Source organism: Camelina sativa, chromosome 18, assembly GCF_000633955.1.
Source record: "Camelina sativa cultivar DH55 chromosome 18, Cs, whole genome shotgun sequence".
NCBI classification, from domain to species: Eukaryota; Viridiplantae; Streptophyta; class Magnoliopsida; order Brassicales; family Brassicaceae; genus Camelina; species Camelina sativa.
Window position 1 is genome coordinate 4,125,292 of NC_025702.1, and position 25,873 is coordinate 4,151,164.

The 25,873-nt window shown below is 33.7% G+C and overlaps 5 protein-coding genes and 1 pseudogene across 5 annotated transcripts; 2 read left to right on the forward strand and 4 right to left on the reverse strand.

The window, feature by feature from the left end:
- On the reverse strand, window positions 5,261-7,772 carry LOC104760467 (vacuolar protein sorting-associated protein 2 homolog 2-like). Its single transcript, XM_010483390.2, has 10 exons — window positions 7,569-7,772; window positions 7,192-7,236; window positions 6,649-6,683; window positions 6,531-6,581; window positions 6,333-6,437; window positions 6,167-6,238; window positions 5,984-6,055; window positions 5,743-5,859; window positions 5,577-5,650; window positions 5,261-5,487 (listed from the first exon to the last, which is right to left on the reverse strand). Exons 1-10 carry the CDS (start codon window positions 7,600-7,602, stop codon window positions 5,427-5,429), a joined length of 666 nt encoding a protein of 221 aa, XP_010481692.1. The 5' UTR covers window positions 7,603-7,772; the 3' UTR covers window positions 5,261-5,426.
- LOC104760466 (putative defensin-like protein 9) lies at window positions 9,585-10,050 on the reverse strand. The gene is made up of 2 exons (XM_010483389.2): window positions 9,953-10,050; window positions 9,585-9,856 (listed from the first exon to the last, which is right to left on the reverse strand). The coding sequence occupies exons 1-2, from the start codon at window positions 10,002-10,004 to the stop codon at window positions 9,669-9,671; spliced, it is 240 nt and encodes a 79-aa protein (XP_010481691.1). The 5' UTR covers window positions 10,005-10,050; the 3' UTR covers window positions 9,585-9,668.
- Window positions 14,922-16,092, forward strand: LOC104760465 (CASP-like protein 1B1). The gene is made up of 3 exons (XM_010483387.2): window positions 14,922-15,196; window positions 15,295-15,418; window positions 15,694-16,092. The coding sequence occupies exons 1-3, from the start codon at window positions 14,985-14,987 to the stop codon at window positions 15,949-15,951; spliced, it is 594 nt and encodes a 197-aa protein (XP_010481689.1). The 5' UTR covers window positions 14,922-14,984; the 3' UTR covers window positions 15,952-16,092.
- On the forward strand, window positions 16,711-17,210 carry LOC104760464. The gene has a single exon (XM_019240191.1). The coding sequence runs from the start codon at window positions 16,755-16,757 to the stop codon at window positions 17,109-17,111; it is 357 nt and encodes a 118-aa protein (XP_019095736.1). The 5' UTR covers window positions 16,711-16,754; the 3' UTR covers window positions 17,112-17,210.
- On the reverse strand, window positions 17,150-21,079 carry LOC104763121 (annotated as a pseudogene).
- LOC104763122 (glutathione S-transferase T3-like) lies at window positions 24,759-25,664 on the reverse strand. Its single transcript, XM_010486539.1, has one exon. It carries the CDS (start codon window positions 25,662-25,664, stop codon window positions 24,759-24,761), a length of 906 nt encoding a protein of 301 aa, XP_010484841.1.

Sequence of the window (25,873 nt, forward strand, 5' to 3'; positions counted from 1 at the left end):
CATCCTTTTCCCATAATAGAAACAAGAGCACCTCTTTCGCGAGCAAGGATTCGGTCGACCAAATCAGCTGTGTGAAAAATAATAACACTGGCGACCTCTCCACATGAAGAGAAATGTTCACACAACCCGATCTTGAAATCAATATTACGCACCGAAGAAGGTAAATCATCTACCTTAACAATTAGCGAGCGTTCATCTCGACCGAAGAGGTGGTTGTTAGATCCCGCAGGTTCTTTCTGCTGGGGTACAGGCTTAACTACTAGAGTCCATCCTCCCAGGTCACTTCCACTAAGTTTCAATGCCTTGTCTCTTGCACCTTCTCCCCAAAAACTAATGAAGAGAGGACTCTTGAGGATACCTTTTTCAAAGTCTCTGGGAACAGCGATACGCGCGATCTTTCCGCATGAAGCGAATTGCTTTCTCAACGCGAGCATGAGAGGATACTGATGAACCCTAGTGTCATATCCCTCTACGGAAATCGTGCTAGTCCTACAATTCACTGTAAGAATATTTTATATTCTATGTGGCCTATGTGTCTTACGATTTAATAATAAAGTTCAAATTTATATTTAACATTGTGGATTCTAATATTAAAGACGACACTGTGATGAATTGGTTTCGATTAATGTATTAGAATTTGGGTGTATTGATAACCCTCTTCCCATCTCTTAATTATATTATATAAGTAATATATATACATGTATATGTTATGTCTATGCATTATTAAAAGTTGCTATTACGAACTAGTACATTTAAAAGGTGCTATTACAAACCAGTACAATTAAAGGGTATTATTACAAACCAGTACAATTAAGGGGTGCTATGACGAACCAATACATCTCTTCAAATATGACTGTATATATATGTATATATATGTGTGGCTGTTGAATCATTACTGCAGCGGTTGTATTCTCATAACGTGAGAAACACTACCAAACCAAACACACACCGGAAGAAAGAGATTATTGATCTTCTTCATCAAAGATCAAGTGAAGGCAATAAGGAGTAAGGGAAGAGAAAATCAATTACTGAAGACTTGGATCCATCACCAAGCATAGAGAAAGCAATGGATCAAGGTTAGTGTTTCTTCTTCTCTAAGAAAGTGTTTATGGTTGAATTAGATCAAATCTAGATGATCTTTGGGATGTGTAGATTACATGAATATAGAAATCTGAATTTATATTTGGTATCAGAACAATCTAGATTTATTTAGTTCACCATCTAACGACATAAAAATCTAGTGCTTAACGTACGGTTCGTAAATCAATTCTTGAATTTTTGGTGTGTATGAACCAACGTAACCGTACGTACAAGGCACGTATAGTAACTGTCATATTCTTCTACGTCGTTTCATGCATGAATGAACATAATTCTTAAATAATAGTTTAATTCACTTTGAATAATGTGTGTGCATGAAGATCTTCGTAGAATCATGTCTAGAGTTTCTGGGCTTTTGTCTTATTTGAATAGCAAACTAAGATGGAAAGAATCTGGGTAATTTATGATTAAAATTATAAGGATTAGAGTGGGTATGAATTATGTTAATATGATGGCAGAAAGTGTTATGTCATCTATGCCTAAGACAGAGAAAGCAAGGCATAGAAAAAATTAAGGAGTGTTCACAATCTGATTTGGCTGATAAGTCGATTGTAGAAAGTCTCATGAATGAGCTTACTACGAAAAAGTGTGACTGATCTCATTCAATTTATGATCATGTGACCCACATGTCTAACTTGGCAGCAAAGTTGTCAACCTTGGGGATGGAAGTTCATGAGAATTTCTTGGTCCAATTCATTATGAACTATCTACCTTTCAAGTTTAGCCAGTTCCAGGTGAATTACAACACCATTAAAGATAAATGGGACTCTAAGGAGTTAAAGGCTATGTTGGTTCAAGAGGAAGGGAGAATTAAAAAAATGAAGGATCATGTTGTCAATCTTGTGGGCTATGGAATTGCTAACAACAATAAAGGAAAACCAAGTAGGAAGAACAAGATGAAGGATAAAGCTTTCATGAAAGGCCCTGAAAGTCAAATACAGAAGGAAATGAAGTGTTTCTTTTGCAAGAAAATGGGGCACTTCAAGAAAGACTGTCCGAAAAGAAAGGCTTGGTTCGAAAAGAAAGGTGGGCAACATGTTTATGTTTGCTCTGAATTGAACCTTGTCGAAGTGCCTAAAAATACTTGGTGGTTAGATACTGGTGCTACTACTCATGTGTCTCATATTAAATAGGGATTCAGTTTGATTCAACCCATAAGAGGACCTGAACAATTCTTGTTCATGGGAAACAGAATGAAGGCACAAATTGAAGGCATTGGGATTTATAAGTTGATCTTGGACACTGGATGTCATGTAGATCTTGAAGGGTGTCTCTATGTACCTGAGTGTGATAGAAAGCTTGTTTCCGTTAGTAGGTTGGACAATTTAGGTTTTGTTTTTAAGATTGGACACAGTGTTTTCTCATTGTACCGAAATGACTACCTTAATGGAAGTGGTACTTTGTTTGATTCACTTTATCGTTCCAATCTTGATATAAAGTTTTCTAAATCTCTGTTTAATGTTGAAAGTCAAGGCATTAAGCGTACTGAATTGAATGAAAGTTCAGCTTTCTTGTGGCATCAAAGACTAGGTCACATTTCCAAGGAAAGAATTATGAGGTTGGTAAAGAATGAAATTCTTCCTCACTTGGATTTTAGTGATCTAGATGTGTGTGTGGACTGCATGAAAGGAAAGCAGACTATACACATTACAAAGAAACCAGCCACAAGAAGTACTCAAGTTCTTGAGTTAATTCACACTGATATATGTGGTTCGTTTGATGCTCCATCTTGAAGCGGTGAAAAATACTTTATCACCTTTATTGATGATTACTCACGTTATGGTTATACTTATCTTCTGCATGAAAAATTTCAGTCTGTGAATATCCTAGAGATATTCATTAATGAGGTGGAAAGGCAATTAGATAGAAAAGTAAAAGTAGTGAGATCTGATAGAGGTGGTGAGTTTTATGGAAAATTCACAGAAAATGGACAATTTCCTGGTCCATTTGCAAAGCTACTTGAGAGTAGAGGCATTTGTGCACAGTATACAATGTCTGGTACTCCTCAGCAGAATGGTGTAGCTGAGAGGCGAAATCGTACTTTAATGGAAATGGTTAGGAGCATGATAAGTAATAGTTCTTTACCCCTTTCGTTGTGGACATATGCATTAAAGACTGCAATGTATGTCTTAAACCGGGTTCATAGTAAGGCAGTTCCTAAGACTCCTTTTGAACTGTGGACGGGAAGGAAACCAAGCTTAAGACAATTACATGTTTGGGGATGTCCAGCAGAAGTAAAGCCATATAATCCACATGAAAAGAAACTTGATTTGAGGACTGTCAGTGGCTTCTTTATTGGCTATCCGGAAAAATCAAAGGGGTATGTATTTTATTGTCCTAAGCATAGTACGAGAATAGTGGAATTGGGAAATGCTAGGTTCATTGAAAATGGTCAAACTAGTGGGAGTGGTGAACCAAGAAAGGTGGACATTAAAGAAGTTCAGGTTGAAGTTTTTTCACCTGTTGTCACACCTAAGGTTGTTGTTCCTATTGTTTCAGTACAGTCAAATGAGGCAATAGAACAACATGATGATGAACCAATCCCAATAGATGAAGGGACAATTAATGAACCTATCGCTATTCATGAAGAAAATGGTGTACCACAAGAACCATTAAGGCGATCTGGAAGGAACCGTATATCTGCCATTTCAAATGACTATGTGGTTTATGCTGTTGAAGGTGAATGTGACTTAAGCATTGACGAAGACCCGAACACATTCCGAAAAGCCATGGAAAGTGACAATTCTGAAAAATGGTTTATTGCCGCGAAAGAAGAAATAAAATCTATGGGTGATAATAATGTTTGGGAATTAGTAGAGTTGTCAAACAGTTTCAAAACGTTGGTTCTAAATGGGTCTTTAAGACTAAACGCGACTCGAAAGGTAACATTGAAAGATACAAGGCTCGCCTTGTTGCCAAAGGTTTCACCCAAAAAGATGACGTTGACTATAAAGAGACCTTCTCTCCAGTTTCAAAGAAGGATTCTCTTAGAATTGTTTTGGCTTTGGTGGCTATTATGATTTGGAGCTTCACCAAATGGATGTGAAAACCGCCTTTCTTAATGGAGAGCTTGAGGAAGAAGTATATAAATTAAACAAAGCCATTTAATAAATTAAACATTGTAATATCCACTGTTGTTTCCCAATTAAACAAAGTTGAAAGGAGTGTTTTTGAATAAATTATTTAAATATGAAACGATCTATGTTTATATAGAAGTGAGTATTTACAAAATTTTGAATTAATAATTAACTCTATATTTTTTTAATCTATTTTTCTATTTTTTGTAGAATTAATAACTTAAAATTAAAAATAAGTAAATAATATTATAATTTCGAATTCTATGATATATATATAATCTCCTTATAATTATTTCGAAAAAAAATTGTATTTATAATAAATTCTGTAATTTTTGATAATTATATTTTTACATTATTAATATTTTTTGAAACAAAATATTTTTTTTTGTTGTAATCAAATTCTTCCTATTAAATATTTACACATGTCAAAATCTCAGATTGATAACTTGACACATGTCAAAATCCTGTTAATGGCTAACTTTCAAAATCCAACTTTATATAATAAGATATTAATTAAAGAATTATTTAAAATCAACAGAAAAGTATGAAAAAGATTTGTATATTTTAGATTTACAAAATCATCAACATAATTATATTTTCGTTTTAGAATATATTTGTATGCATTACATCTTGAGATAAGGTGAGATTGTGAATTTTGAAAATCAAAGAATATTTTCTAGAACCAAAAATATTAATCCGTAGTAGGTTTAAAGTTTAACCAAAAATAAAATAATTCCTTTTTTGGGTTTTTTTATTTTATTTTTTTAATATAAATACAATGACACAGACCTGTAAATAATTAAATGTTTTGAGGGTTAAATAATTAAAGATGTTCTGAGCTCTGTAATGCTTACCTTTTAATATGTAGGGATATTTGGTGTTGAGATCCTCATAGGCGAAAACATTCAACTCATGAATAGGTGATCAAATTACATATTGGATAAATACAAACGGTAAGAAACAAATAAAGAATAATTTAGCCAATGCATGTTGTTCGTTGAATAACCGATTACTAAACAAAAGCAAATCACTTATTTATCTATAAACATGCTTATTATACTGAATATCAAGCGTAGAGGAGGAACTCTATAGTAAAATATGTATACATGTTCCGAAAATACTTAATAGTGTTTTTGATGACCAATCTTAGTATCAAACAGCTTAAGTTTCAGCAGATTTTTACAGAGATAACAAAAAAGAGGAAGGAAGCTGCTCTCTTTCTTTCTTTCTTTCTTTCTTTCTTCAGACATCTCAGATTCGTCGTAGCGAAGCCAACCTCTTCTCAAGCTCATCCACATCACTTGATTCAGAGCTGCAAGTTAAACTAACGGTTAGGTATATTTTCCTTTATAACACTGTGATTTTGATTTGGCCGAACTTATATATATGACATGAGCTCACTTGTTAGTAGCTGCAGTAGATGTGGGAGGAGCTGCTGTTTTTGTAGCAATCCGACCTTTTGGAGCTGAAGATAGCTGTTTAAAACAAATGAAAGAGAAGACAGATTTTAGTTTTTGACTTACTTAAGAATCCGAAAGACTTTGCCTTAAGTTCAGAGAAACCTGACCTGAGATGCAACCCCAACACCAATCTCATCAAGAACCTGGTTAGTAAGATCTTCTGTTTCTTCTTCTGCCTCATCTTTGTCAAGTGTTTCATCGATTGCCTCTGACATCATCTCTATCTGCAAATCCAACAACAAAGAAACCAATCAAATGTTAAAGAAAGCCAAATCCTGCCTACTACTCTGTACCTGTTGCTCATTAGATTAAGTAAGCACTTAGGATTAAAGAGATGTATTCGTTTACCGTCATGTCTAGCTGTGCCGACTGCTTCTGGAAATCCTTAATCACCTTGGCTTGTTTCGTTGGTGCCATTTGCTGAAAACATATAGTAGGAATGAAGTTAAGTGTTATGAATTACTAATGTACCTAGTTCATCAGAATATCAATGAAATTAAGTATTTAGAACTGAAACAAACTAACACTTACCTTGTTCATTGCAACCATAGCCTTGGTAGCACCTTTCATGCCAGATGAAATCGAAGTGCTTGCATACAGAGCCTAAATGAAAGTAAAAATGTAGCTTTATATTAACACCAGGTTACTATAAATTGAAGTATTAGTTTAGCTGGTGTTGAACAAAAGGAAAACAAACCTGTGTATGAGTGGTTACACCCCTGATTTGAGCACGGCTTCCCTGTAAGTTAGTAATCTGTTGCCTCAGTCGAACAAGTTGACGAGCTAAAATCTTTGTGGCCGCCTATGAATAATCCAACAGTACCGAGAATTAACAATGAGGTTCTTAGATGAAACAGGAAGAGAGAAAAGAAAAGAATTGAAATGAAGAACTTGCCTCATTTCCAGTCTTAGCCGTTTTCTTGATTTCTGCAACTAGTCTCTTCTCCTAGTTGTGACTTAATGTTAGTGAAGGATATATAAGTCAGACAAGCTCACAGTTCAATTAAACTTACCTCTAGTTGAAGAGATGTAATCTCCCGTTCGATACCTGCGATGGCAACGGATATCAAGTAAGTCACAACAGAATAAAAGCTTAGCTCTACACTGATAATGCTTTTTGGTATAAATAGACAGAACAGATGCTAAGAAAGAGTTCATACGATTAACAACACAGTCCCAAAGCATCAAGAACAGATACCAATCACTAGTTCTTGCCAAATTTCAACACTTTTGATGATGAGAATCGTGAAATCAAAATTTCTCTTTGATAAATTCTGGTTTTAAAAGGAATAAGAATGATTCCCAAAAAAAGCTGGACAGACCAAGATACGAAAACAGCATCTCAGTGAAATTGGCTAGTAAGAAAGGTTGCTTCAAAGAGTAATATGTATGCGTCATTGGTGAATCTCAACCACAACTAGTAAGGTAAAGCATTCTTCACTCTCAACCCAATCAGTTTACTAAAGTAGCAATAGATTGACACAGATCAAAAACGCAATCTACTTAAGTCAAAAAACCAAACTTTGTTAAAGATTGGAACCTATACAACATCATACCTCGTGTAGCAACAGCCATCTCTCTCTTACTGGTACGAAGAGCATCTGCGGAATCACAAAATAAAAAATCACAACTTTTCAATACAAAATTCCACAAAGCTAACCTAAATCAGGGTTTCCAATTTCGAGCTTTCCGCACACTTAAATTACACATCTAATTAAGAAATCTACCTACCCTTTTATGGATAACAAGAACAACCCACACAGCAAGATCCAATTTTTAACACAACAAAAACACTTAAAAGATCCAATTTTTATATCCAGATTGAGTTTGTTCACCAACAGAAATCAATACCATTACTCGCAATTTAGTCAGATATGAGGAAGAAAAAACTAAATCTCTTGAGAAACAAAGTTATCAGCTTTCTTTGTTTTACCTTTAGGAGTTGTCTTCTTCTTGAAGATGTTCATGGCGATTTCTCTTCTTCCTCTCTTCTCAAATAGTCTACAGTCAACGAAAAAAACCCTAAATCAGAGATAAAGTGATCTGAGTGAAGATGATTAGAAAGAGGCAACAAAAGTTGTGTGCTTTTTTTTTTTTTAGCTTCTCTCTCTCTATCTCTGTGAGAGTGTGAATGTGTGTGTGTATATGGAATGTGTCAGAGCGTGTATTTAATTAAAGAAACGGTACTTTGGAACTAGCCGTTACAGAGTCTCCAGATCCTCCTATTAATATTCCTTTTTTGTTTTTTATCCATTTTCTTAAGTTAATTGTTTTCAGATTTGTTGTGTTTTTTCATGTATGTTGTTATATGAACCGACAAAAACTCTGGTTATTTATAGAAAAATTGCTTATTATGATATGCTAAACGAATTGAATAAATCTGTTACACAAATTTGTCGAGTTGAGTTTTTTAAAGTATATATGATAATATGAATATGATGGTAAATCGATGGAGTTAAACAAATTACTTTATTTAGGTATTAAAGTTAGAGATTATTAGATTTTTTTGATGTAGTTACTATAATTTAGTTATTTATGTCTAAAAGAAAAATTATAAAAATTAGTTTATAAGAACTTTAAAAAAAAGCAAAATTAAATCATTTTATCATTTAAATTTAAATTATTATTATGCAAAATCAAACATAAATTAAGTAATAAAAATCATGAATTTAACATCATTTAAGTTACATTAATTAACCACATAGTGGTGGACCAGTAACTTTTTTCTTTGGTAAAAAGAGGACTTCCGGGAAGTTTATCCATTTAGTACTATTGTCATCTAAATCGTTTAATTGTGGAATTTTGATGGGATCTAGTGTATTAGTGTTGGTATAATCGCATCCGTTAGTACATCTCATGCAACCACATATATTATTAGTATGGGTTTTAGTTGATATATGAACCGGTTTAGTCAGCTTAGACGTGTTTCCAAACTCCAAAAAAACAAGTTACAACCATGTCGGGAAACAGTTTTTGATCCGCAAATCAATTTTTTTGGAACGTAATTACTCCTCTTTTATATATAAATAATTAAATATGAGTCTTTGTTTTCGGTCTACTTGAATGCTCCATAAAAACATTTATTTGTGGATTAACACCTTTTCCAAAACTTAGATGAGATTTATCCTGAATAATTAGAATAAGAAAAAAAAAGGTTACGTTTAATTATGAAATTAAAAAAAATAAAGGCACATGGCAACTTCAGCGGCTGAAAATACAACCGATGTTTAGACCCGAAGACCACAAAAAATGAGTCAGCCATTCTAACTCCGAGGCTGCACGAGTCACGACAAGGTTCAAGTCCAATAGGCAATAGTGGTTCACTATAACTAGATTATATTTATTTATACGAAGTATCTTATTATATAAAGTTTTTTTATTTCAAATTTATTCATTAATAAAATTGTGATACATGTCAATTTTATCAAAAAGATATTAACACTTGTCAATTCTAATTCTATGAAAATATTTTTAATAAAAAAAATATAAAAATGTTAATTTTATCGAACAAAGCTTAGTAGCCATATATTATAAAATAAAGCTAGTTTTGAATACATGTATAGATATCTTAGACTCTTAGTGATGGATTAAAATTAAATTATTCTTTTTTTAACAAATAAATTAAAGTATTCATAATAGTATAATATTTGATTTAGGTAGAATCTTTGTTTGTAATAGTTGAACGGTAGCTCTTCGCCGCGATTTTAACCAAATCGGACTAGTTAATCGTTAACCCGATTTTTCAGTCACTAGGCATTGAAAATCGTTAAAGTCAACAATTTAAAAAAAAAATTCAGTTTGAAACCAAAAATATGTTTGGCCAGAGCTAATTAAACCCATATAATATAAGCTAAATATGATTTTGACAAAACAAATATATATATATATATAACATAAATATTTAATTTAATAAAATAATATATATAACTAGTTTCCAATTAAATTCCGTATAATCTCCGATTTATTCGCTAGGCGCTAGATCAATCCTCACTGCCCAATTAGCGATTAGCAATTTTTAAACCAGCGGGCAGAATTAAAGAGCACAAGGCTTCCTGCACATACATTTGTTGCTGAAGATTAAGAATCCTTCGCATTGACCATCAGGGAAACCTTCGCTGATACACACTCTCTTGCAAGTCCTCCATTTCACACAAAATCCCCTGAAGTTGATGCTTTGGGCTTCGCACAGTAAGGGTTTTCCTTCAACCATCTTCATCACACCTATATAAGAACATATCAACAATAAGAGTATAACCAAAAGAATTTGTATATTTCAATAGATTTGTTTATAGCTAGTGGGAAGATAGATTTGTATACCAAGTAGGACTAGGAAGAAGAGTGTAGAGATAAACTCCATAGAGCTCTTCATTTTTATTTTTTATTTGATAACTGATTAAGCGAGATAATTAAGAGAAAGCAAGTACAGAGCTCTTGATGTTTAAATCAAGCTTGTAAGAAATTATGTGAAGAGATTCTCATTTTATAGTAAATCTATATATATATATATAAAGTTTACTTTTCTCTCTTCTGCTTCCTCCACATCATCATCCATCTAATCAATATTTTTTTTTGTTTTTGCTTAAAAAATAGTATTTTAAATAATCATTAATTACTTATTTATTATATATAATTAATAATAGTAAAAACTAATTAAAAAAATAACTAAAATTAATTAAATTTTAAAATAGTATGAAGAATAATATATTTTTTTGGTAAATAATAAAATTAATAACTATATAAAATGAATTAAGTAAAATAAATAAAAATTTTAAAATAGTAAAAATAATACTATGAATTTGTTTTAGTAATAATGTTATTATTCAAATTATAACCAAAAAATGATCATATTCCTAAAATTTAGAATGGGTTAATGAGTTTTAGAATGGAAATAAAATTCTAATGCATGGTGGAGTTAAAAAAAACTTATGTAATTGTTATAATTTGATAAAAATTTAAACAGAAAAATAAAATTGAAGTCAAAAGTAAAAAATTAATTATATAACTCAACTTAAAAGTTTTAATCTAAAAAAAAGATATTATAAGGGTCACACATTTTTTTGAGAAAACTATGAGAAAGGTTTTGAAAAAATAATCCATTTTATAAAAAGAAAATTAGTGGTCAGAAAATATAGAAAAATGATACGTAAGCCGTTACAAAAAGTGACATGTGATTTGTGTAGCTACAATTTTAATATATATATAAAACAAGCTTGAGACTTCATCAATTTTGTCAAATGATTTTAACCCAAAATATTGGCAAAACAACATATTTAAAGTACAATATGTTTTTTTTGAGAAGACGAAGCTGAGGTTGCATCACAAAATTAACATCTGCAAATAACATATGAGGTTTTAGAAAAATATGTAACTTGGATTAGTGACTGGATATTCATTTTCGGGTTTAAATGTTTCACCATTTAGACATTCTTTACTTGGTCGGATACTCTATTATGTTAGATGATCCACTTGGACAACTCCATTACAACGACATAGCACTAAAACTGTTCATGAAACTTTGTATATTTGCATTTATTGTGTGATATCGATATGTTAAAATGGTCTCTATAATTAGATCAACAATCTACATTCAACGTTAGAAGTTTTAAAAAGATGTTTTCATGGGATATAAATATGGAATGAACTCTTCTAAGGATAAAAGGTCTGGAGATTGTCGACAATATTGTTTATTTTTCCAGTGAGATTCTTAAGTCATTTTTTGTTATCACGTAATATATTGTTTATTTCCCCCAAAAACATTATTGTGACACTAGACAATTGAAATGACCCAACCCGTTTTTTTAATATATAATAAATAATAATTATGGTGTAAACTAGTGGTCCTATACCCACTAGCCACCTAACCACAAAACACAAAACATCGGATAACATAAACAATACCATTAACCAATAATAACCAGTACTCCCATAACCAATATTAATTTAATAACCAATATTAAATCATGACAACTCACCAATAATCCAAACATCATGAATCAAATAACCAGCAACCTAAACCACATTCTAATGACCCAACTCTAGCAACCTAGCAAGGCCAGAAAACAACAAATCGAGTCACTAGAACATCCTCCTCTTCATTGTCTTGATTCCATGATCACACTTTGCCTTTACCTGCACCACAAACACAAATTGAGATGCATAAGTATTTGAATAAACACTCAGTGAGGAAATCCTCTCATCTACTAGGCTATACACACAAGTAACTGAGATACCAATGTCAAACATAATCAGCAAACAAGACATACAAACCAAGAAGCAAGTATCGTCTTCACTAGAAGGGAGGTGTCGACTGACACCAGCCAAGTGTCGACCGACACTGGCTACAGGTGTCGATCGATGCTGCTCCATGGTGTCGACCGACACCCACCTAGAGTCGATCGACACTGACTCTGCAGACGCGATCTGCTCGAAACCGAGAGTCGAATCTCGCTTCCCATCACCTCCAATCCATCCAAATCTCATTCCCAAAGCCATATGAATCCGTAGGAACCGTATAGCAACCATAACAAGCAAGAAAAAACACCACAACAACACCAAACAAGCAAGACAAAGGAAAACTCAGGCTTAGATCAGTCATGGTCATGCACTCACCTCTTTGCAGGAAGTTTCTGACCAACCACGACGAATCCAACCTTCCTAGCAAGCTTCTAACACCCTCCTAGCTTCAAATCTTTCAAGAACAGTCAAGAAATCTCACAACCTCTCCCAAAAACCACAAGAACATTTTTCTCTCTTTTCTCTCTCTGTTAAGCGGCGACAGAAACAAACCAAACCCACGACTAGGTCAACTTTCCCCCTTAAATATTCGGTTTTTAGGGGTTTTCTTAAACCAAACCGACCCAAATCGACAATTAAATCGAATTGGTCGAACCAGAAATTACTTGTGTCTACCGACACCACCATTGGTGTCGATCGACACTCATCCCCAAAATGCAGAGTTTGGTTCGTGGATGTTACAACAATATATATTATATGTAAATTAATAAAATAAGTATGGCATTTTTATAGATTTCTCTTTTAATTTTTAAATAATTATATCTATGTTCAATGATTCTTATTGATAAAAATTTTAAATAAAATCTCACGCAAATAGATGTCACAAAGAAATATTATCTTCAATAATATATATATGTTGTATATCACTTAGTAAAGTAAGTTCAGTGTTTCTATAGAATTATACTCAAAAGTTGGAATGATTATATTTGAGTTCAATAATTTATATTGATAGAAAAGGTTAAATTAAAATCTCGTGCATGCGCGGATACAAATTCTAGTAGAACCATAAAACTTAGTTGGTAAAAATATCAAAGTATATTATTTATCAATGTGAAAATGAAGATTAATGAAGATATATAGAATAAAATTTGATATTTGAAAAAGATAAAACATATCTACGAAGATATATATGTGCCAGATTGTTTTCTTCGTATCTATCTCTTGATCTAGTGAAAAGTGTAAAATAGATATGTTTTTATAATTTACGTACAATAAAATTATTCCACTTCACATTTATAGTATTTTCTTAAATAATCTACTCAAAAGATTTTATATTCTTAAGTTTTTTAAAAAAAATTGTATTTTTCTTTATATTTTTAAATTAAAAAAAAAAATAATATAGATAAGTATTAAAATATTTTTATCAATATTATCCACATATATCCCCCATATTATTAATTCAGAAGTATATTTAGCAAAATAACATCTTTTTGTAAAATTTACTTAATTAAACCCTTACCATTTAAATAAATATCAAAACTTGAAGTCAGTGGCGGAGCTAGTGAAAGAAGAGGGGTGTCAGTTGACACCCATAAAATTTATGAAATTTTTAGCTTAGGCTTGCATATATATCAAATAATGGCAAATTTTGTTTGTTTTTAGTGAATTGACACCCATGTCTGAAGTTCCACTACCCTTTTTTACCCTCATTTTTTATTTTTCAATACAATGTTTTTTTGTGTTTATATAATCTCTTAAGATTTTAATAAAAACTCCAATAATTTTTGTTCATTAGTAATATATGACCCCCATAATCCATTATTCTGGCTCCGCCACTGCTTGAAGTTATTATTTGTAATATAATCATACTTTAAATTAATATCAAAAAACAAACTTTAAATAATTGTAAAAAAAATTAGTATCTATAATTTAAATATTTTAGATACTTTTCACTTACTAAAAAAAATACTTGTGGATCATGTTAGCAAGCGGGTTAAAGCTGTTTAAATAAATATGTTTATATAGTTTTTTTTTACGGGTTAGTCTACTAAAATACATAAAATTATTTAGTTTGATATCAAATGATGAGTTAACGAGATATGTTAAGCCAATTCTAACCGGTACAAAAAAACAAAAAAAATGTAATCTATCTAAAATTATAGAATCTGAATATTAATCAAAAGATATTAAAATAAAATACAAAAATCACAACATACAAATTTTCTTAATAATTAGATTTAAGAAAATTCGCGTGTACCGGTAATGATGTAATGATTTAGCATATCCTTTTGTTATTCATCTCTCTACACCGGTTGGTCCCGGTATGGAATTTGGGTTTTATTTTATTTTTGAATGAAAGCTCTAAATTTACAAATTAGCTCAATATTGCAGAAACGTTTTTCTATTTAGGGTTTTTTACTGCTTCAATTGCAATTTCGGCCTGCATGTTTGTGTTTACATGAAAAAAAAATCACGACAGATTCCCATTTTTTCTGGGGGGAAAAATTATGAAGAAAAAATAAAACAAAAAGGAACTTATCCGATTTGGCAAACCAAAAGTTCCAAGTTCCAACTGTAATTCATTAAAAATCACATAAGATTCACATTGTTTCAACTGCAATTTCTACCTTTAACTTTGCGTTTCTGTGAAAGAAGAAAATTCACATTCTTTATTTTTTTATCAGAAAAAAAAAATTCCAAAAATAATAATATGCGATTTTTCCTTTTTTGGCATCTAAATTTTTCAAATCGTTTTGTTTAAAATATTTGAAGTTGTAGATTCACTGGAAAAGGTACACACTAAACGCAGACGCGATCAGCTAATTGAGTTTATACTTCCACAAAAAGTCAAGACAGGTTTAAGTGGGTAGATGAGACTGTCCCAAGAGTAAGTTAACTTGCCACAGAACAAAAAAAAATGGGAATCATATCTGATATTTTTTTCACTGAATCTTCACAACCACCAAAACCTAAAATTAACCCTCCCAAAGTTAGATGGTCAGACAAAAGACCAAACACAAACACTCAAAAATAAACTCAATATATAACACAACACTCTCTTTACACACATTACAACACACACAAACCAATTACATCATACATCATCTTCAAAACAATGGCGGTTTCAAAGCTCGCATCGGCTGCTACGAGCGAAAAGAGTTGCAAAATACTCTTAGGGATGAGATTACTTGCCTTCTCAGCCACGTTATCTGCAGCCATTGTAATGGGATTAAACAAACAAACAAAGACTTTCGTCGTGGGAAAAGTTGGAAACACTCCAATCAACGCTACTTTCACTGCTAAGTTCGACCACACACCAGCTTTTGTGTAAGCAAGCTTCTTCAAATACACATTCTAAGACTTTCTAAATCTTGATTTTGAGACTAATCTTTTCTGATAATTTTTGGTGTTGGGAAACAAAAAAGGTTTTTTGTTGTAGCTAATGCAATGGTGAGCTTCCACAACTTGTTGATGATTGCTCTTCAGATATTTGGAGGGAAAATGGAATTCACTGGTTCTCGTCTTCTCTCTGTCGCAATTCTTGACATGGTAAACATATAAATATTTACATTTTCACGACTATAAAAACCAACTAGTTGGGGTTAATATATTTATTTATTTTAAATTTAATTTAATTCACATTTATAAAGGAAAAAGACTTTAGAGACAAAATATACAATTTTAGTTTCACGAAAATTTTAACAATATTGTGTTTAGAAATAATTATGAAGTTTCACTTTTTTTTTTTTGGAGTCGTTTTAATAAATGTTAGAAGAGAGTCTCATATTTATGCTGACTTGACTTCTTCTCATTGGAAAAAACAGCTGAACGTGACTCTAATCTCGGCGGCAGCAAACGCGGCGGCGTTCATGGCGGAGGTAGGGAAGAACGGGAATAAACACGCGAGATGGGAGAAGATTTGTGACAGATTCGCCACTTACTGCGATCACGGTGCCGGAGCATTAATGGCCGCCTTCGCCGGTGTAATCCTTATGCTCATCATCTCCGCCGCGTCAATCTGTCGTCTTGTCCAATCTAATAAATACTGCTCCACCACTGCAGCTCCCTCAGTCGTTCCCTGAAAACATACACACGTGTTTCGTTCGTTCCCCTGTTTTTCTTCTTCTTTCTCTTACTTCTTTGTTTCTTGATGAGTGTTGTTTTGTGTGTATCTCAATTCTCAAGTGATCTCTTATTAGTAAAACTTTCTTCTTTTATGTTTATTCATAAAATAATTACGATGATTAGGGTTGGGTTACTACTAGATATCATAATTCTATTATCTGCGAGTAAGTATTATTGCTAAAAATTTTAAGAAGCGATCAAAAATTTTAGGATTTGGGTGATGATTTTAGATATTTAGGATAATTTTCTTACATCAAAAATTGAGTCACACATAATGAGAATCTCAAAAATTGACATCTTTGCCCTACACAAGACATATTTTGCATAATGCATGTTTACAACAACCGATTTACATGGTCATGTTTACAATAAGATGACCAAACATATGCATAATGCATGTTATGTAATAGAAAAAAAAATGGAAAAAGAATAGATAAAATTTACAACAACCGATTTACATTTTTATATTTGTTTTGTTGAAGATTTTGATACTTTTGGCCCATGAGCTTGGTTCTTGTCAACCTAAACATGAATATTGAAGAAACCCATAGATCATCATCTCTCATGACATGGTCATGCTCAAATCATGAAGCTTTAATTCGAAAACTGGTTTAGGTAAGAAGTAGAATCCCAACGTCAAGAACACATCTCTTTTCTAACCTCAAAGATCGCCACTTATATATAAGATTATCCACAAACCCCATAAACACGCACACAATCACAAAACACAAGAGCTCAAAACAAAAACACCATAGCAACAATGTCGAAAATCTCAAAGGCTTCTTCGCTCTGTTCTCTCCTACTCGTCTTCGTCCTCCTTAGTTCCCGACCCGCACTCTCACTCCGCGGCCCAAAGCTTCTTTCAGAACCAAAATCAGATCAATCCCTAATGGATGATTCATCTTCAATGAACAAGATCAAGTCCGGAAATGCAAAATCCATGATTGGTGGATTCTTCAGTCACATGTTTCCATTGAAGGGCTGGCCTTTCCCAAAGTACCCACCTTTCACAATGGTTAACCCTAACATTCCTACAAACCCATCTGGAGCTCAAGAGGAAACCACGAAGTTACCTTCTTCTCCAAGCAAAGGCAACAAAGATGGAGGAAACGCTTGAAGATTGGAGTTAGCTACTTGTGTTTGAAGACATTTCTATGGTTTTAACATTGCATTAAATAAAAAATGTAACTTTAACAACTGAATGGTAAAAGAAGAATGTGTTTATCTATCATTAGCTCCAAGCTCTTTTCGATATGACAGTTACAGGAATATTAACAATGTGTCCTGTGTTTCCAAACAATCCGATTCTGCCAAAACTAGAACTAGAACTGTTCTTTGTCGCGTTGAGGGTTATGCTAAGTACTTGAGTTTCTCCCAAGCCTATAGAAAACAGACCAGGTGATACTTTCATTGAAACACCATAAGGAGGACTCCAGCCAACATTATATGTCTCATTCTCGGCTATGTTTCTTACTGATCTCTGAAATATTTGCGTGCCATTGAGCGTCGATACAGTAATCGAAGGCATGTTGAGGTCAAAGCCGCTGATCGTTGTGTTGGTAGCGGAACAATGAAGTCCAGTATAGTTAAATACCACCGGATCCGAGCCATTGATCCCACATAGAAATGACATATAGTCTTCAAAACCTACATATGAGACATTTTGAAATGACAAATCAAACTTTGACTTGTGTGACCTAATATGCATATACACAATACACTTACTTGTATCAAAAATTAGACCAGGGTTTAAAGCTGAGGTTGCATTAACAAAACCGCTTCCCATGTCAAACGGTGTTGCGGTGTAGAGGCTTTGATCTGGATTGGAAAAAGATCGTTGAGCCATTATCGGACTGCCTTTATTATCATAAAGAAGAGCAGTTGTTGAAAGCGCTGATGCGATTTGTGAAGGAGTAAACTGTGGGTAAGTTTGTTTGATTAATGCAGCGACACCAGCTACATGAGGAGCAGCCATGCTTGTACCGGACATCATAGCATACTTTTCACCTAAACAGAGAAAACAGAACAAAACTCAAATCCTAAAGTTAGTAACTTTATATAAATATCCTCTGTTTTTGATCACTTGTATATACTTTACCTATAAACTCAGTTGAATCTGTTGAAGCAGAACTCCAAGCACCCCAAATAGAGTTACCAGGAGCTACAAGGTTCGGTTTTAATATGTCTGCGTCGTTAAAAGAGTTGTCTTCTGGATCAGGTCCTCTTGCTGAGTAATACATTACCTTAGGAGCTCTGTCACTAAAGTTAGCATTTAAGCCACCTTCAATAGCTGCAACCGCTCCAAAACTAACAATTTCTTTGGTGCTTCCATCTCTTTGAAGAGAAGTGTTATAGTACTTGAGTAAAGTCTGCAAGAAAAACATGTCCTTAGTGCATTAGAAACCATGTATAATATAAACCTTTAAACAAATGCTTTATATATTTTCCCACCTTAGAATCTTCTGCTGATGGAATTATGATTCCGGGCATATCCATAGGCGTTGGATTGATCTGAAAGCCAAAAACATACGGGTCCATATAGAACACAACGCCAACCGCGGATAGATTCTTGGCAACATCTAAAGCTTGTTTAATAGTGGAAAGACCGATAACAAAACGAGCCGAGTAGCTACATATCAAAAGATTCCCCGAGACAAGATCTTGATCGAAATTGTCATAATCTTGACATTCACCTACATACATATCCTTATCTACAGAAGTACTATNACATTGCATTAAATAAAAAATGTAACTTTAACAACTGAATGGTAAAAGAAGAATGTGTTTATCTATCATTAGCTCCAAGCTCTTTTCGATATGACAGTTACAGGAATATTAACAATGTGTCCTGTGTTTCCAAACAATCCGATTCTGCCAAAACTAGAACTAGAACTGTTCTTTGNCGGAACTATAAAGAGAAACAAAATTACAAATCAGTAATCATCGAAAGTTATTAGTTTGAGATGGTAAGAGGACTTACTTGCGAATCCTATGCCTGGAATAGTTACATTGTTTCCTAGGATTAAGGAATTGGAGTAGACTCTATCATGAGAGGAAGCACCAACTGTGAAAATCCAAGGACTAAAAGAAGACATGCTTTTAGGCGCTGGACCGGTATTTCCCGCAGCTTGGACTACGAAGATTCCAGCTTTGACAGCAGAGAGTAATGCCATATCTATAGGGTTAAAGAATGTGGCAACACCAGGAGGTTTTCGATTCGGTGTAATTGATAGACTTAGTATATCTACTCCATCTTGAGCTGCCTAAAAAAATGTTACAACCATTATATTTTTAAGTCTTCAAAATTTGAAAGAATAGCTAAAATCTTTAATCACATTTTATTTTCTTGATTTGCAAACCTGATCTATAGCTGCAACAACATCTGCAGAAAAACCTCCAAAACCCTTGTACAATGCTTTGTAAACAGAAATACTAAAATATAGAAAGAATCATAAAAGTTAGTTTGTGAAAGAATTTACCATTGATCCAAGTTTTGTTGTTTTACTTACAATGCACGAGGAGCGACTCCACTAGCGTTTCCAAAGCTATGATTAGAAACTATCACTGGAACGCCGTGGTTACCCGCTGCGATGGAAGCTGTGTGTCTGCATATATATATATATATATATATACATCCAAAGTAACAATCTTTTAAGCTTCAAACTCTGTTTTTTATATGACATGACCAAATAGTTACACTTACGTGCCATGACCATCTCCATCAAAAGGAGAAGCGTAATCTTCAGATGAGTTAAAGATTCCTCTTGTAACAGCGGATTGCGCGAAATGCCGCGCTCCAATCAGCTTTTTATTGCAAGATCCTGATGGGAAATCTGGTGTGACTTCACAAATACCTGAGAAATGCTTAGGGGTTGGATATGAACGCTGAGAGTAAGAGTCCTTGTCGTCGAAACTAGGATGTTTCGGATCGATTCCGGTATCGATAAAACCGATAACAACTCCTTCTCCAGCAATCTCGAATCCACCTTCTTTGACCCATGCTCCTTGTGGCAAACCCATGAACTGTGGAGTATAAGTTGTTGCTGTCCTAACAGAGTAATCTAACACTATGTTTGCTACTTCTCTCCTCATTGAAAGCTTCTCAGCCTTAAAGAAACTCAATATCAAGTATACTCAAAGATTAGTTCTTACAATGATCAAGAAGTCATGTGTTTATAATACCTGTTGTGAGTTAACAAACAGAGCAAATCCATTGATTAGATAATGGTAACTATAAAGCTTTATATAAGTCTCTCCTTTTAATGTCTTTCTCAAGAATGAGTCATGAGATTGAGCAACAGATGGTATCTTTGACCTCCCATGACGTTTCCTTGAATTGTTCCTATACAAAAAAAAAACACACACAAAAATGGGTTTTAATAAAGCTACAGAGAGAGAATCGAGTGACAAGAATAAAAGAATCAAAATTTATCAGTATATATACCTTGGTTGAGGTTTTGGTGTAAATTTGGACTTTTTGTGATTATGTCTAGTTTGTTTAAGCTCTTGTTCTTCAAAGAGATGAACATTAGGTGGTTGTTTAAGTGAGACAATGTACACAGCAGTATCATCATCATCTTGTTGTCCCAAAGTGTTATTAGACAAAAACACAAAAGAGATCACAAGTAATAAAAACCCAAACTTCACCAACATTTTTGTCTACCTTCTAAATTAAGAAAGTAGAAACACCCACAAAAATTAAAAAAGGGGTTTTTGATCTAACACTTCCCTCTAGGTTTTATACAGAGAATGTATAAGTAAGTTCATAAACCCTACCAACTGAAAAAGAGAAAAACAAAAGATAATCTAATAAAAGCTGCAACAGAAGAAGAACCCATTAAAGCATATTCATGGTGAACAAGTGGAAGTGACAGAGAAACAAAAAAAAAGGACTTGCCTTTTTCGTGTCGGAAGGTCGGTGAAAGAAGAGTGCGCATTTATAAATGTACTATTATTATTAAGAACATAGAGAATGAGATACATGAAATAAGAAAAATATAATCACGAGGATCTGAAACTTATTTTTTTCTTGGATGGATTCTGAAAAAAGTGTGAGATGATTTGAGTGGTTACCACGTATTTGGTTCCCACATGAATAAAGCAGAGGAGAAATAGAAACACTCATAAGTGCGATCGAACTTAAAAGGAGTATCCTTTTTGTTTCTTTTCAATTATTCAATGTTTCTCTTTTTGGATCGTTGATACATGATTACTGTGAATTATTGTGAATACAATTATTTTAAAACTCAGTTAAAAATAGACTGAATTATTTTAAAATTTAAGAAATTGACATACTTTGTTTAGGTTTCAGAGCTATTGAAACTGAGGTTACTTTTAAAAGCTTACCTAATAAAGTTTAGGGTTTAAACTTTTGACTATAGGATTTTGATTCTGGACCCTTAGAGTATGGGCATTGGTATCCCCTTGTTTTTGGTCCCCCAAATTTAATAGTATTATTTTGAAAAGTTTTTATTTTTAGTATGAGCATTGATGTCTATTTGTATTTGGTCCCCCGAATAAAATAATAATATTTTTAAAGTTTAAACATTAATTATTTAAAGTTGAAAAACAAAAACATACAATTAAGACATGAAAAACAGAAAACATAAAACATAAAAACATCAAAAAAACAAAATCCTAGACAAAATCTTCTACCAATCACAACCTACCACGTGTCCAAGTAGACGGACGAAAAACGTCGTGGTTAAAGATACGTTTCTTCATTATTGGGCCTTTTTTTGATTTATTTTTAAAAGACAAATCCCGGGGGACAGTCCAAATAGACGCCGATGCACATGGTCTTAGAGCATGGGCATTGGTGTAGAACACATTTTGGTCCCTCAAATATAATAAGATTATTTTCAGAGTTTTTTAAGTTTGGTATGAGCATTGATGTCCATCACAGTTGGTCTCCTGAATAAAATAATAATATTTTAAATTAAAAAAATTAATTATTTAAATTAATAAGTAAAAACATATTAAAGTTTTAATTAAATAAAACATATAACATTAACATTAAAAACATAAGAATACAAAGTTACAAAAACTTGAAAAAAAAAACTAAACATACAATTAAAACATTAAAAATTAAAAACATAAAACATACAAACATCAAAAATAAAAACAAACATTTTATTCAAGTAATAGATTTTTTTTAATTAATCTTCATTATCTGGAAGATGTCCAAAGTTAGTCCAAATAAGCTCAATCAAATCTTCTTTTTAACTGCTCATGGGCTTGTTTATCCCGAATTTTTGTAAGACGAGTAATCGTAGTGCTCATATTTGAACCCAAACTGGCGGCACCGACGGTATATGTTTGATCCACATCTTCTCCGTGTTGAAATTCAGAAACAATGTTTCAGAAACTGTATGTATCTCGTTCATCCTCGACAATCATATTATGGAGTATTATGCATGCTCTCATAACATTTGCTATTTTGTATTTATCCCATAAAGGAGATGGACTTTTAATAACGACGAATCTAGCTTGCAAGACTCCAAAGGCACGCTCAACATCTTTCCGCACAGCTTCTTGTTTTGTCGAAAAGAGAGAATTTTTCATATCTTGTGGAAGCCAGATAGATTGTATAAAAGTGGCCCATTTTGGATAAATGCCATCCGTGAGATAGTACGCCAAATTGTACTCCCTTCCGTTGACAAAGAAGTTGACCTCCAGAGCTTTACTGTTAAGAATGTCATCAAAAACATTTGATCGATCTAGAATATTAAGATCGTTCATAGTACCTGGAGCTCCAAAAAAAGCATGCCATATCCAGATGTCATACAAAGCTACCGCCTCCAACACGATTGTAGGTTTTCTAGTTGATCGTGAATACATCCCTTTCCAAGCTGTTGGACAATTCTTCTACCCCCAATGCATACAGTCAATGCTCCCAACCATCCCGGGAAATCCACGTTTTTCATTTTCATAGAGTAGTCTTTCTAGGTCGTCCGGTCTGGGACGTCTTAGGTATTCATCGCCAAACAACAGGATTATTCCGGCGGTAAACTCATGCAAACATTTCCGAGCTGTTGAAGCACCAATTCGTACATACTCGTCAACTGAGTCGGACGCAGTACCATATGCCAATTGACGAATTGCTGCAGTACATTTTTGTATAGGTGATAGACTAGCCCGTCCGGTTGCATCATGGGATTGATGGAAATACTAGACTTCGGTAGAGAGACGTTGCACAATACGCATGAACAATGGCTTGTGCATGCGAAACCGTCGCCGGAATAAATTGTCCGGGTATGTTGGAGTATCACTGAAATAATCATTCCAAAGATTATTGTGGCCTTCTTCCCGGTTTCTCTGGATAAAAATCCGTTTCTTTGGCTCTATTGGTTCTTGAATGATATTAGAATTTTTGAGAAAATTATCAAAATAAGCATCAAAATTATCCGCACCATCTCTTTGGTAGTGATAATGGTTTGATGAAGATGCCATTTAAAAAAAAAAAAAAATTTGAGATCTTGTTTTGATATTGAGAAGAAATCGAGTATAGAAAAAAGAGAAGTGAAGTGTTGATTTCTTTTGTTTGGTTTTGTATTACAAAAGAAGCATATTTATAGGAAATGAGATGACAAGCTTTGTGTTACCCGTGATTGTTAAATTTCCAAGCATGTGACTCATTTGTTTAAGAAGAATATCATAATAACTCCCATGTGACTCCTTTGTATACTTAACCCGTGACACTAAAATGTTCAAGACTATGATGCTTGTGACTATATAGTAACGACCTGTCTTACTTCAATCATTTTAGTTGAAGAACTTGATAATTTCGGAAACAAAAAGGTTACAAACAGATCCCCAAAATTTATACAAAGGCCATAGAAAAAAAACAGGATACAAGGATACAAACAAAGGATACAAACCATCAATTATTTAGACATCACCACCATACCTAGTAAAGCTACCACAATAGCAATTACCAAAACCATCAATTCAAAACCATTTCTAAACCTATTTCTGGTCTTCCCTAGCTCAAACACTACATTCTCTAACTGGACTATTTTCTGCTCAGTTTCATTACTGATGTGTGAGGACTCATAGTCACTCGAGAATGTAAGGTTATCTACCTTCTCAGACAGCACTTCACATTGTCTGTCCATCTCTCTTATCTCCTCCATGACAGCTACATCCCACCACTTGTGAATATGCATCTCTCCATCATCAACATTCCCACATGTGAAGAACCTGCATTAACATATATAACATAGAAAATCACTTCATAATCAGTTAAAACATAGCAAATCACTTCATAATCTGTTTATGTTAAACCACATATCTTCTGTTGTAGCTTGAAGATAGAATAGGCTGACCATCACAGTAGCATACCTTGGGGAATCCGAACTCAACCTCAGGTTGAGGAGAGTATTGAGTCGCCTAAGCATTGATGAAGCTACTCTCAGCCTCATCCATCCGAATCAAAGCTTCTATTTCCCTGTCCTTAGTGTCCTCAGAGTATCTATCATACTGATCTAAGGAATCAGGCTGAGAGTAGCTGTAGTCTTGGCCCATCTGATTTATTTGAAACATATAGATTCAGAGAACAGATTGACACAATCAGAGACACAAGGAGAGTTTAACATAATTAGAGAACAGATTAATATATAGATAGCAATTCAAAGTGCAACAAAAGCCGAGTTGATGAAACAAGAACAGACATAATTGAATACATATCAAACTAAAACAGAAATTCAAACTTAGATACTAAAATAAGAAATACAAAGTTACATCTTAAGTCAATACATCAATCTCAAAAATACTGAGCCACTATCTTATCCTTGATAACTTGATCAGCTGCACTAAGTGGCTCTGGTTTGACAAGAAGTGTGTCTAGTATGCCAAGCTTCTGTAGCTTCTCCTTTTCAGCCATATCCACCTTCTTTACTTCCCACATGCTCTTGTACTCAGCAAGAGCCTTCCCCTGAGCATTGTTCCTGCTGGCCTTTGCAGCCTCGATACCTTGAGGCCTTTTCTCAAAGTCTTGCTCAGTGAGGGTTGCCTCGGATTGTGAAGCTGCAGCAACTGGTTTGCTCTTTGTTCTGACTGAAGGTGAAGGGGTGTTAATAGCGTTAAGGTTCAGCCATTTCTGCTCAAACCTTAACAAACACCAGCAATGCTCCATTGTATACTTCGTCTTATAGTCAGCGAAGTAGATGTCGTGAGCCACCTTCAGCACATCGTTCTCAGAGTGTCCACTACTGTTTAGTCTCTCTGCAGCTGCATAAGCCCCGCATAACTTGTTAGTGAACTCATTGATCTTGAACCACCTCTGCTTACAGTTTATGTTTAGCCCCTGTTCACCATTGGCTATAGCATGAGGAGACTCTGCATAGTATTTTTTAACCCTTTGCCAAAAACTTCCTCCCTTTTGTTGATTTGCAATAATCGGGTCCTTTGAAGTGTTCAGCCACGCATAGATAAGAATTTCATCGTCAGCCGGATTCCATTTCTTCCTATCCTTCCTGACAGGTGTCTCTTGAGAAAGAGGTGCATCCTGGGATTGTTGAGAGCTCCAAGGAGGTATTTCATAAGCACCATTGTGGCCAGGTGGTGGAAAACTCTCATAAGGAGAGTTTTCTTGGTTAAGTGACTCTCCTTGACTGTTGAGAAGCTCTAAATAACTAGAGGACTGACTGAATGGATTGTAAGAACTCATAGGAAGAAGAGTTTTAGATGATGAGGAATCGGAAATGTTGTTGGTTTACCAAAGAAGAGAGATAGAAAATGATTGAGAAAGACTGAAGGCTGGTTTGGTGTTTTAAAGGTGAAAAGGTATCAAGTAATAAGTTACCATTCATAATGACCTATCCTTCAAATACCTAAGTCTAATCACAATTTATGACAACTTACACAACTACAAAGCAT

Excerpts from the sequence above, each read along its gene's own strand:
- LOC104760467 (XM_010483390.2), bottom strand. The coding sequence starts at position 7,602 with ATGAACATCTTCAAGAAGAAGACAACTCCTAAAG. Across the intron at positions 7,237-7,568 it reads GAAGAAGACAACTCCTAAAG|ATGCTCTTCGTACCAGTAAG; the intron begins GTAAAACAAAGA and ends GTGATTCCGCAG. Across the intron at positions 5,488-5,576 it reads TCTACTGCAGCTACTAACAA|CTCTGAATCAAGTGATGTGG; the intron begins GTGAGCTCATGT and ends TTTAACTTGCAG.
- LOC104760464 (XM_019240191.1), top strand. The coding sequence starts at position 16,755 with ATGTCGAAAATCTCAAAGGCTTCTTCGCTCTGTTCTCTCCTACTCGTC.
- LOC104760466 (XM_010483389.2), bottom strand. The coding sequence starts at position 10,004 with ATGAAGAGCTCTATGGAGTTTATCTCTACACTCTTCTTCCTAGTCCTA. Across the intron at positions 9,857-9,952 it reads CTTCTTCCTAGTCCTACTTG|GTGTGATGAAGATGGTTGAA; the intron begins GTATACAAATCT and ends GTTCTTATATAG.
- LOC104760465 (XM_010483387.2), top strand. The coding sequence starts at position 14,985 with ATGGCGGTTTCAAAGCTCGCATCGGCTGCTACGAGCGAAAAGAGTTGC. Across the intron at positions 15,197-15,294 it reads GACCACACACCAGCTTTTGT|GTTTTTTGTTGTAGCTAATG; the intron begins GTAAGCAAGCTT and ends GAAACAAAAAAG. Across the intron at positions 15,419-15,693 it reads CTGTCGCAATTCTTGACATG|CTGAACGTGACTCTAATCTC; the intron begins GTAAACATATAA and ends TGGAAAAAACAG.
- LOC104763122 (XM_010486539.1), bottom strand. The coding sequence starts at position 25,664 with ATGAGTTCTTACAATCCATTCAGTCAGTCCTCTAGTTATTTAGAGCTT.